The 11,434-nt window shown below is 44.8% G+C and overlaps 2 protein-coding genes across 5 annotated transcripts in view; both read right to left on the bottom strand.

The window, feature by feature from the left end:
- The window catches only part of sqlea (squalene epoxidase a), a 7,458-nt gene extending 2,351 nt beyond the window's left edge, over positions 1-5,107 (bottom strand). Inside the window, exons 1-8 of the mRNA XM_040118166.1 lie at positions 4,766-5,107; positions 4,125-4,383; positions 2,939-3,116; positions 2,310-2,406; positions 2,067-2,180; positions 1,330-1,501; positions 679-774; positions 55-197 (exon numbers count right to left, since the gene is read on the bottom strand). Of these exons, the coding sequence (XP_039974100.1) occupies positions 55-197; positions 679-774; positions 1,330-1,501; positions 2,067-2,180; positions 2,310-2,406; positions 2,939-3,116; positions 4,125-4,383; positions 4,766-5,044 (1,338 nt within the window). The 5' untranslated portion in view covers positions 5,045-5,107. The remainder of the gene's footprint in view (positions 1-54; positions 198-678; positions 775-1,329; positions 1,502-2,066; positions 2,181-2,309; positions 2,407-2,938; positions 3,117-4,124; positions 4,384-4,765) is intronic.
- Positions 5,108-6,420: 1,313 nt separating this feature from the next.
- LOC120783600 (xylose isomerase-like) lies at positions 6,421-11,205 on the bottom strand. Of its 4 annotated transcripts, none has more exons than XM_040116673.1 (14): positions 11,142-11,205; positions 10,736-10,812; positions 10,447-10,576; positions 10,119-10,231; positions 9,977-10,002; positions 9,433-9,570; positions 9,178-9,287; positions 8,978-9,073; positions 8,798-8,881; positions 8,569-8,695; positions 8,347-8,452; positions 7,350-7,532; positions 7,151-7,225; positions 6,421-6,900 (listed from the first exon to the last, which is right to left on the bottom strand). In XM_040116673.1, exons 1-14 carry the CDS (start codon positions 11,167-11,169, stop codon positions 6,817-6,819), a joined length of 1,377 nt encoding a protein of 458 aa, XP_039972607.1. In that variant the 5' UTR covers positions 11,170-11,205; the 3' UTR covers positions 6,421-6,816. The 4 variants fall into 4 exon arrangements, with proteins under 4 accessions (XP_039972607.1, XP_039972608.1, XP_039972605.1 ...); XM_040116674.1 differs by having other exon boundaries at positions 10,504-10,576; XM_040116671.1 differs by having other exon boundaries at positions 8,798-9,073.
- Positions 11,206-11,434: the final 229 nt, after the last annotated feature.

The raw sequence follows: 11,434 nt of genomic DNA, 5'->3' as shown, positions 1-11,434 counted from the left end.
TTTTCTAATCCTGACAAGAAAAGGGTCTGGGGGTCAGACCGTTCCTGTGCTCACCTGCAGCATGGCTCTGTCATCGTACAGGTCCGCGATGTTCTTGAGCAGACTCCTCCAGATGCGAACATCGTTGAGGGCAACGCTCATCCCGCCCCCCGTCAGAGGATGTCTCATGTTGTATGCGTCGCCCAGGAGGAGCACGCCTGCAGACGACAGACCCGCTGTTTGTCTTGCATCCAAAATACATCACCAGTTGCTGTGTCTATAATAAAATACCTTTGGACAGAGACTAGCCAGCTGTTTTTCTACTCTTTCAGCTTCATATATACCATACAGATATGATAATTGTATTGATCTTCTCATCTAACTCGCAGCAAGAAACCCAGTAAGAGTATTTCCAAAAATGTTGAATGTCCTAAATGTGAGTATTATTCTTTCAGGTAATGACACTGTATTTCTGAATGTATCCATAAAGCCAAGTACTAATAAATGTTCAAACACCGAGAAAAGAGTATGCATCGACTAATTTTAAGTTTATCTGAAAACACAAATTAGTCCCCAACCAGGAAATGGCTTAACTTTGCACTGCTTTTGAAGACTATACCGCACATATGCTGAAATCAGTTCAATAGATTCCCCTTCGGCCATCTTAAAGCAGCACCACAGTCGATAGCACTTCAGTACCTGGCTTATTGACGGGGGAGGGAGGGAGGAAGCTGGCGGGCATGGATCTGAGTCGATCGTTCTGTAGCGCCACCATGAAAGGCTCCTTTAAATGCTCTGAAGGAAGGAGAGAAAGAGAGAGCACAGGTGGTAGATCAGTCGGCCGGCTCTGCGGATGAAAAGGAAAAAGGTACATGCTGGGCACATGCACAAGAAAAAGCCTTTTCTTTTGGTGCCTGAATGTACATTTATCAATGCATCAGCGTGACTGACTCTACTGACGCCACGTCAGCCGGACCTCTGCCGAGGTTAACGGAGCCGCCGCTTTGATAGCGCGGCTTTGATATTTCCGCTGAACGGAACCCCCCCCCTTGAATGTCAAACCCCTTCAACTGCAGCTTCCTTAGCGGTACACACAGCAGCACAGGCAAGCAGTCTGGAAATATTCCTACCCGCCACCACTTCCGGCATCGATGCCTCAAAAAACGTTGTGGAAAGCAAAGTCTTTCCAAGAGGACGATCTTCAAATCACCTTATTACACCCGGTGACCATTTATCACTCTACAGGAGGTCTTAGTCCACCCCAAGGTCACTTTCCGTTAGAGATAATTATATAAGAATAAAAGCTGAGAGAAATTTTCAAAACGAGGTTGTATCTCATCCCTCCTGTACCTGGTAGCTGCGGGTGTATCTTCTCAGCCATGTACTCTGAGAGGTTGCGCGGCATCTCCCCCCTGATGTCCACCAGCACTCGGGTGTGTGAGGAGGAGATCTGGTAGATGAGTACCGGGCTTGGGTTAGCCAGCACCAGCTCAGCGTGGTTGGCTTTAAACTGGGGACAGTCCTGGGAAAGAAACATGGTGATCAGCCACCGTTGTCCTGATTCTAGTTTTTTTTTAACACAATGATTTATTGGACTGACACATGCTTTTTAATCAATATTTGGAGGCTTTGTATTTCACTCTTAGTGGTGTTTAAAATTGGGAAAGGTTCATTTGTAAGGACACATTACATTTTAAATGGAATTTAGTATTTTATAGTCAAAATTAGCAACCAATTCAAGGTTGCAAAGCTGTTTTTCATTGTTGATGAATTTGCCAATTATTTTCTCATATAATCCGTTACTTGTTTTGTCTCTAAAATGTCAGACAACAGTGAAAAAATTATGCCAAGATGGCATCTTCAAATTATTCGTTTGTCTGACAAAAAGTCACCCTTGAAAATCTGAAACTAGACCATGTTTGGCATTTTGCTTGAAAGGTAGACTGAAAAATTAAACTGTTTATCAAAATAGTTTCCAGTGAGTTTCTAGTTTCAGCTCTAGAACAGTTTAAAGTCCTTTTAAAGTCCTTTCAGTGTATTCAGGGTTGTGTGGTAGTAACAGTCAAACTGGCTGGTGTCCTTGTTACCTCCATAAGGCATCCAACAAAGTGAGAGGAGATGCGAGCTTTCCCCGGGACGAGACTCTTTCTGAATTTGGAGAAACAGCCGTCAGCCACCACAGTCAGTGCTGCATGGATTTCCTGCAGGACACAGGTTGATCACAGTTCTCACTTTACGCTTCAAACACGGCATTTCTTTCCCTAAAGAGGGGCAGTTAGAAGGTGGACTATAGAAGTCCATGCACGCACAGCAGAGTCTCCTGTCCTTACCCTGATGTCTCCGGTTTCTTTATCCTTGTACTGGACTCCCGTCACGCAGCCGTCCTCTTCCTGCAAACTGGTCACGGTGCCTTCTACGAATGTGACACTGGGTGGCGCAAGTAGACAGAGGCTTCAGCATGCATGGGCAACACGAACAGACTAAACTACTGAGACAAAATACATGTCTATACGACATATTGTGGAAATGCTAAATTAAGTTGGGTTAAGCAAATACTATAAGGCCTTTTTTAGTGAACCGTCATTGACTTAACTTAAAATACAGTGGTACATTTAACCAACCAAGGATAACGGTGTTAATAGTCCTCTGCATTAAATTAAATCTCAAACATACAATTTGAAACTACCTTAAAGTAAACTCTGGTAAGACTTTTGAACTCAGGGTCAGAGCTTAGATGAAGGTTATAGGTGCAGTTGAAAGCCCCAGAAAAATCAAGTCAGTGGCTCTTGAGTTAAGTTTTTTCTTTTTTTTTTCTTTTTTTTGGTCAAACTAGTCATGCGAGGACAAGGCAGGAGTTCATATTACACTCCTGTTCCTTCTAACCCTCAGTGCTGTCAGAAACACTGTCGTCCCATCAGCCAGTTGGCAGGCAAACTCCTTTCATCGCGACTCCACTCACTTTGGCTCGGCCATGGCAGCTCTCCTCAGGCCCATGATGAATCGACCGTGATGGAAAGCGCGTCCGCACTGGATGCTCTCCTCCTCCTGGGGGTAGGGGATCTCCACCTCCGTGCTGCTCTCTATGTCATGGATCACGTAGCCGTTCACCACATGGGCATCCAGACCCTCCACTGAACCTGAGGCCAAAGACGCGCAACAGGTTAAGGCTTCGCCGCACACAAATTCGTTATCCATTCAGTCCGCTGCTCTTTACGTACAGTATGTGTGATTTGATGCAGGCAGAAGAAATGGAACAGACGTTAAGAGCAATTAAAGGGACTTTTTTTGCAAAAGCCCAGTAGTGTACAATGTGATCACTGTAAGATCAGCACTGATAATCTCAGACACACTCTTGCGGCCCTAAAAACCTTTTGGAAATGAAATAGATCATATTCTGTCTCAGATCCATTTCAATTAGGATGATTTACAAAGAAAATTAGACAAGTTCTCTCACGTCCAGAGGAGATTGCTGTGGATAGGAGTTCTGAGGAACTATCTGAGTAAAAAAAAGAATGTGACGGATTGTATGACTATGAGAGAGGCAGACAATTTCAATGATAAGGTGGTAAGGTGACTCAGTGTAAAAGCTGTCATCCTAGACTGAATTTCTGCATTAAAGCTATACTGATCACAAAGGACGCACTGTTCATTTAGATAAACAAAAGCAGCTGAGAATTAGAGAATAATTTCTCATAAACATTTCATATTTAGGATTGAATAAGCAGTAGTCGGAGTTAAAGTTCAGGAAAAAAAGAGTTTGACATGTCAGGACTGTGTGGGTCAGCTTTGACTGGTAACGGACAAACAGCAAAACAACTGTCAGCAGACTGCGATTCAAATATTGCCAATTCTGATTGGTGCAAAGAGATGCGTAACATCACCTTTTCCAGCTGAGCCCTGCCCGCTTCAAACCAGTGAAAAACACAGCGCAGGCAAAACGAGGAGCAAAGAAAATCTCCCATGTGAAACAACCACGATCCCACGTCCGTGCAGGGCCCCATGGCTCGCATTAAGAATCTGCTGAGAAAGTTGGTGTCCAGGGCCTTCAACCTCTGAGACAACTAACGCAAAAAGAGCCGCAACTTACCACGAGACAGAGGACCATAACCATCTGTCCATTCAGAGTATATTCACAGGTCACTGACCTTCCAGCCCGAGCTCTTTAAGAGCCCTGTATCCTCCGGGCTGCAGCAGCTCCCCAACTATCCTGTCGGGCTCCCTCAGGTCCCTCTCCACCACCGTCACCTTCCTCCCGTCCCGGGCCAGGACAGCCGCCATCGCTGAGCCGAGGACCCCGGCCCCAACTATCACCACATCGGGCTCCGGGGCCGCGGACGAGCCACTGGCTGAGGCACCTTCTCTGGCGGGGACCTCCGCATCTACTCTGTTCCTTCTTCTCCGGCTCTGGAAACAATGCGGTGGAGAGCGTCAGTGCACACTGTCTAAAGTCTGAACTGAGCCGGACTGGAAGGCAAACAATTGAAAGTGTATCGTTTTCACACTTTGTCAAATAACCAGCTGTGTCCCTCTGATCGCCCTTGCAGTGGTTGAGCATATACACACAAATGAACACACGGCACACTTGTCTTTAGGATCAAGAAAACTTATATATTAGAATAAGAAGTCAGTTTTTTAGAAAGATTATGCTCACAAAAATTAAAATAGCTGAATGAAAATAATAAAACACTTAAATGGAATGGAAAAACTATTACTATTTTCGTTTTATTATCTGTCTTTGCCTTCCTTTGTTCACAAAACTAACACGAACCCATATGAATGATCTTACCTTGCCGCCGCTGTCCCCTGCTTTCTCCCTGCTCTGTGTTGAAGTGTGAGGGATTAAGGGGCCGATGACAGGTACGAAAGACAGGAGGCCCAGGGGCAAGTGAAGTGCCTGAGCGGGCCTGAGCTTCTGGCCATGGACATACCTGATGTATGAGACCAGCAGCCCGGCCGTGAGAAACAAGGCTGCGGCCGCCACCAGCTCTTTGGGAACCAGAGTCAAAACTGCGTCGGATTTTTTGTAAAGATATGTGAAGCTCGCTATTCCCAGGAAAGTCCACATCTTTTTGGATTTAAAAAAAAAAAATCTAATGGATGGTGATGGTGAAATGACACAAATTTAAAAAAAAAAAAACATCAGCGCGCAATAAGAAATAATTATAGATTATTCTTCATCGAATATTGTTTCTCATGTGCTCCAAAACAATAAGTCAGCCAACTCAAAACCAACTATTACCTTGTAACTCACGGTCATTTGTTCCCAGACAGTCGGAGGGATGCTGCTGAATAATTTATGCTAATGAGAGACACGGACCACTTCGGATTCGCTGGTTTCACATCCCGCCTCCTCTACGGCTCGGCCCTCCAATCGGGAGGGACGCGACGGTGAGCAGAGCTCACGCTATCCGCCCATTGGGCAGCCGCGCCGGTGAGGGACCTCCGCTCGGCCGCGGATTGGACGGCCGGCTAGCAGGACGGTAGTATGATGTGATGTCAGTGGAAAGGTGAGCGGTACATTTATTTGACAGCGCAAACGGGGACTGAGTGAGAGGGGGGGGACCGGCAGCAGAGATTGCTCATGTCGGACAGGAGAAGTCACTCTGCGGTGTAAATCCGGACCATCTTTTTGGGCTGCATGTCAAAATATCGCAGCCGCTCCCGTGCGCCATCTGACGCGGAGGGGGGGGCCGTTGCCACAGCAACAGAAGTCGTGCACACTAAAAACAAAACCTCAGTAATAATACGCACCTCATCACAAAAATACACATTCTGGCTTTAGGTATAAATGTTCTGTACTTGTGACAGATGCAACAGGGCCAGGGTGCCACACCTGTTCCGGCTTCTATATTCAGGACGATACATCTGGATCGCACGCCGGAGACATCCATGGTGCCCAGACCAAACGTGCAGAGCGAGAGCTCCTTGCGGTGCTCGCCGTAAAGTAAGCTTTCGTTCGGGGAAGTCAGTAGAGTAAGTCTCAGTGCCGTCGGATATTAACAGCCGACCTCAGATACTGGAGAGTTTTCATTCGATGTATGTACGCGATTAAGTTTAACTATGAAAGTAATAGGAATTAAACAAGCAGTTAAACCAAAAAAATATTTTTTTTTAGGTATAAGTGGCTCAGCCTGGAGAGGTAGGAAATGTATTGGAATAGTTTCATTCGTAAATAATTCAGAATAATTTGTTGTTTTATTTATTTAAAAAAAATATTCAGAATAATACATATTTCTAAACATTTTGATTACATATTTAACAGTTTTTCCTTTATATATGGGTTTTTGTTGAGGCAAAGACATGTCTAATGTAAGATTGATGCACATATTTCCTGCTGTATGAAACAAATGAGGAAAAAAAACTGTTTGTGACTCTTGATGCAGTTCAATTGTTCTTTTCAGTCTAGATTTAAACTGAGATACAACATGATCCCTCAACAGCTTCATTGTGAAAATGTGTTTTATTACACAGTTATGTTTCCATATCGGTCATCCTCTGATATGAAGATAACCTTGTTACATCAAATGCCAGGTGACATTTTTATAGCACTAGTGATAAATAGTGATACATTTCAAAAATGTTACACTGGATTAGTCCATTACTTACTCTGCCTGATACTTAAACATTTCAGCTCTTTACTTGCAGTGATCAGCATCAGTATTTATACCGTTTTAGTTAGCGAACGACTGCAGTCATGCAGTGCAGAAATTATTAATCCCAGTGGGATTAATAAAGAGCTCTACATTTTAACACTGTGTTTGATCTGCTCACCAGTGTTTCATCACCAGCTCCTTTTGAAGGTCATCATTTGTAGACTCGGGGAAGGTAACGTTTTGACTATATGTAGTGATTAAAGATGGATTCATATTTTTCTTGCTTCCCTGATGTGACTGTGGGTTCACCATTCTGGCTGACGAAAGCCTGAAATAAGAAACATCAGAACCTTTTAATTTCGGGATCCTCCTCTCTCCCTTAAATTTCCACTCAATTTATGTCATGTCGTAGCTATTTTTCTTCTATAGAAAGGAAGAGATAGATAGAGAAGTAGACAGTGTTCTGCAGTGAGACAGTTAAAATGATTGTGCAAAAACTTTGGTAGCTCATCAAGCAAGTCTCTGATATTTTATACATTTAGTATAAATCCCACTGAAGAGCTCCAGTGGAGTCTTACCTCCATCTCCTCTAAAGTGGCAGAACCATCCTCCACTTTCTGTCCAAAGCCATGACTGAAGCTTGAGTATCGCTCCTGTTAAAATCAGACATAACCACTTATGCAGAAAACAGAATGTAGCATGTTTCCTAATAATTGTTCGTGAAAAGTAAAATCCACTGTATTTTACCGGTGAATTTAAAAGGAGCTGTACACCCACCTTCACCATGCCAGTGATAATCCCGTCCTCAATGATGCGTACAGCATTCCTGAGTCCTCTTGCAAAGGCGTCCATGGCTCCGATGTGAGCTATGAACAGGTCTTCCAGGTCTGTGGACTCTCTGCGCACCTTAGCATCAAAGTTCAGGCCTCCTGGCTGCAGACCACCTTGTTCAATGATGGTCTGGAAAAGATCAGACACTGAAGGATAACTGATCTCTGTTCAGTCTCCGTTCTCATCTAAACTTATCTTGTACAGTTGATGCAGCGCTACTAGAGTAAGCCAAAGCATTTAATTCAAAAGTCTAACATATTTTACAAAAGGTGGTAATATGTGTGATGATTTATGAGCCAGAGATTACTTTCAATAGACAATTTTATGAACATTAAAGCTGCACTAATCAATATTTTTATGTTAACAATAGATCAAATTATTAAGTGTACGTGAAAGGAGTCGTTCATAGCGACAAACACGGAGGTTTCTCATCGATTCTGTATTTCCCCTCAGCTCTAGAGAGTTTTTTAGCCTCTTCGGCTAATTTTTTGCTTGTTGGGTTTTCCTGCTCCACTTTCATGACCCTTGTTTACAGCCACGGAAGGCCGCTGTTTTAAACAAAAAAGCTCAGCTAAAACCGATGTGGTCTGTCCAGACAAACAATGTTAGTTGGTGAACGGGGTGGAGCATTTAGCTGCTAAAAAGTCACATATTTTTCTGAGGAGCTGGTGGAGACCAAAGCAGAAAGAGTGAATATTTAGACTTCAATTAGCCATCTAGCCAGAAACATGACTTCAAAGAAATGCCAAATATTGCTCCGTGCCTGCCGGATGTGCAAATAGGCAACTGTTCTCCTCCAAGTGGCCAAAAATATCAATTTATACTGCTTCAACCAAATGTTTAGTCTAACCAAGCTTTGCTAAGTATATTACAAATGTTAACTAAAGCTAGCACCTTCAGAAACATCACTGGCAATAAACTCCTGTTACAAACTAAAGCTCACCTTCATGACCAAGGTGGTGTTCCTGATGTCCATGGGGAACTGATCTGTGTCCCACCCCAGGTCAGGAGAGCCAGTGTTTGAGTCAACCGAGCCCAGCATGCCAAACCTGTCCACCAGCAAGCAAGGACGAGAGAGAACATGTAGCGGGGTAAAACTGTCATTAGTGGTGGATGCTGTGGATGTGCCAAAATTGTGACGCAGCAACATTCTGCAATTTCTCACGCAGAGGCCATGACAATATCATGTTCGTAGGAGTGTCCTGCCAGGGTGGTGTGGTTGGGCTCAATGTTCAACTTAAAGTGACTCTCCAGACCATAATGCTTAAGGAATCCTATAACACTCATAGCATCTGTTGAAGGAAACAGGGACAGGGACATATTGTTTATCATGGATCACTGTAACTGTAAGATCAAAAAGCACATTTGCTTTGTTGAAACTTGCAAAGCCTTACCATAATCATACTGGTGTTTGCAGGGCTCCTTAGGCTTTGGTTCAATTAGAAACTGACACTTTAACCCGATCTTCTCTTTGTACTCTGGTGACAAACATACTGTAACCGTGACACAACGCACAACACCGACTGACCGACACCCAGATTTAGAATCAGCTCTACAGTCACGGCAACACTTACTAACAGCCATGTTGAAGAAGCTGGCCATGTGCTTCAGTTCGGCAGCAACATCCGTATTATGGATGGAAAGAAAACCTTCTCTTCCTCCCCAAAACACTGAGAAGACAAGCAACTGACTGACTGGTTACAGTGAGGAATTTTCAAAGAAACATGTCGATATTCTACATTTACACAAGGTGACAGTGTCAAGCCCCTCGTACCAAAATTTTCTGCACCCAACTTCTTGGCAATATCCAGCCCCTTCTTGACCTGAGCACCAGCGTAGGCCAGAACATGACAGTCAGGGTTGGTGGCTGCACCATTCATATACCTGTCAAGTAGAGTTTACATACGAAATTTCTACATCAAGATTTTTCTCAGATTTGGGCAAACAGCCTCTTGCCCTGCTGAAACACAGCTTTAGGAAGACAGCTTCGAACACCAGGTTTTCTAAGGATCCGTGTACAAATATTGACCTTGGGTGGGAAAAGAGGTTGCAGGTGACCCAGAGCACCTTGACTCCAGTCTGGCTCTGCAGCTGGAGGGCCAGGTCGGTTATTTCATCCAGATTCACGTTGGACTCCTTCAGCGTGGAGCCCTCAGGGGCCATGTCTCTGTAGGAAACAAGAGGACAGCTCTGGACTTTGTTCGGAGCAATCTCTAATCATACCCGTCTTCTCTAGATTGTGTTAGTTTTAGATACTATGAAAGGCACATTGCACAGGAGAGGTGGATGACGTAGGGTGTAAATATCAAGGTTTTTATGCCCTAAAGATTTGTACACCGATATGACATCCTTCTAGCACTCGATAGATTATTTATTTATTTTCTAAAATGAAACCATTATTCAACGTCATGTAAAATATATGTAGTGTGATTATGCAAGCCCAGATAATTGTTTTCTACTCTACTCTCCCAGAACTTTGTCTGGTAAGAGTGAAAGCAAGATAACACAGTAAGCCTACAGAAATGAATGACCTGTGATTAAAGGAAAAATAAAAAGACATCTGGTCAATTTACCTGTCATGAAATGTGTAGTATTTAACCTGCGAAAAAACAAGCAGAGGTCACAAAGGATATATATATACAGTAACTACTGTTCATTCTGATTAGCTATGTGGAAATCTAACTTCAATACTTAAAATCTGGTTGATTCCCTCACCCCAAGCTTGGTGAAAAACTCAAAAGCAGCACAGAGTCGCCTCTTGGCTGACTCCATAGGAGTCCCTGCATTCCAGGGCCGGTGGAGCGTCGGAAACCCAAAAGGATCAGCCCCTAAAAAAAGAAGACACCCATTCAAAAAAAGAGATATCATCTGTTGAGCTCACTTTAAACAAAGAATTGGAAGTAAGATAAATAAGAAGCTATACAGCCGAAACCTGTCAAGGGTCTGAGAACAGCTACAACTGCTGTGTGTGTTTACTGGCGCGTACAGTACACAGTATTTATTAAACAAAGCCTGAATATGCAACCCTCCCTTTAGCCACTACCACAGACGGCGTGATGACTGGTGATTGGTGTGAGTGTTGGGTCAGCTGTTACGGTACCAGTTCCGCAGAAGGAGTGCCAGTAGCAGACTGAGAACCTCAGCCAGTCCTCCATCGTCCTCCCCATCAGCACCTGCACACAGGAACACTGAACTCCGGCCGGGTTTACCCATAACACCACCCCGCCTCGGGCACGGCGTGCGGTACGCGGGCCTTAACAAGACCGCAAGGCTCGTGTCCCCCACGCCGCGCACGTCGCCTTGACTTGTGTGTGTGTGCGTGTCGCACCTACCTCCTCTGCGTTGTAGTGTCTGAAACACATGACATCTCCGGGCCCAGCACTGGGTAGGTACGGGATCCTGGGAATGCCTGTGCAACATGTCGTGAAGGGTTACGCAATGTTTCGCGAGACACGGGCTCCTTATGTTCAGCTTCACCAACACACATGTGACAGTAGAGTGAACGCGATTGAGAAACATAAGCTAAGGTCATTAAAGGTCGAGGCGTGTGCAGAACAACACGCTTTAAGATTTTTTTTTCTGTTCACACACATTCAGAGGGTTGTTAAGACAACTGCCCCCCGACCCCCTGCCCTGTATTGAGAGAGTATGTGCATTGTTACTTTCGCATAAGGAGGTTCGCTGCTCGCACATCAGCGCCCAACGTCCACAACACAGCTGCAAAATAACGGCGTTTACCCGCAAAGAACTCCTCCTGGGCTGCCATGGCCGCGCAACGACGCCTCCGTCCCTGAGGGGGGGAGGGCCGCGAGCGCGTCCACTTCCGCGCTCGCGCCCCCACCCCCCCCCCCCAAAACGAAGACTGCAATTCCCTCTTCACCCACACGGTGTCGCTAAATCCCTTCAAGACCCGACTGTGCCCCAGTTCCGACCTCGGGTGTCTTTCGGGTTAGTCACAATGTTTTAGTTGCGGATCTGGCGCGGGAGCGTATGGCGATCACGGGTATGGCCTCAACAGGTATGTCGACGTA

This window comes from Xiphias gladius, chromosome 22, assembly GCF_016859285.1.
Source record: "Xiphias gladius isolate SHS-SW01 ecotype Sanya breed wild chromosome 22, ASM1685928v1, whole genome shotgun sequence".
Lineage (NCBI taxonomy): Eukaryota > Metazoa > Chordata > Actinopteri > Istiophoriformes > Xiphiidae > Xiphias > Xiphias gladius.
Note: the sequence above shows the minus strand (reverse complement) of the source record. Positions and strands in the feature narration are given on the sequence as shown.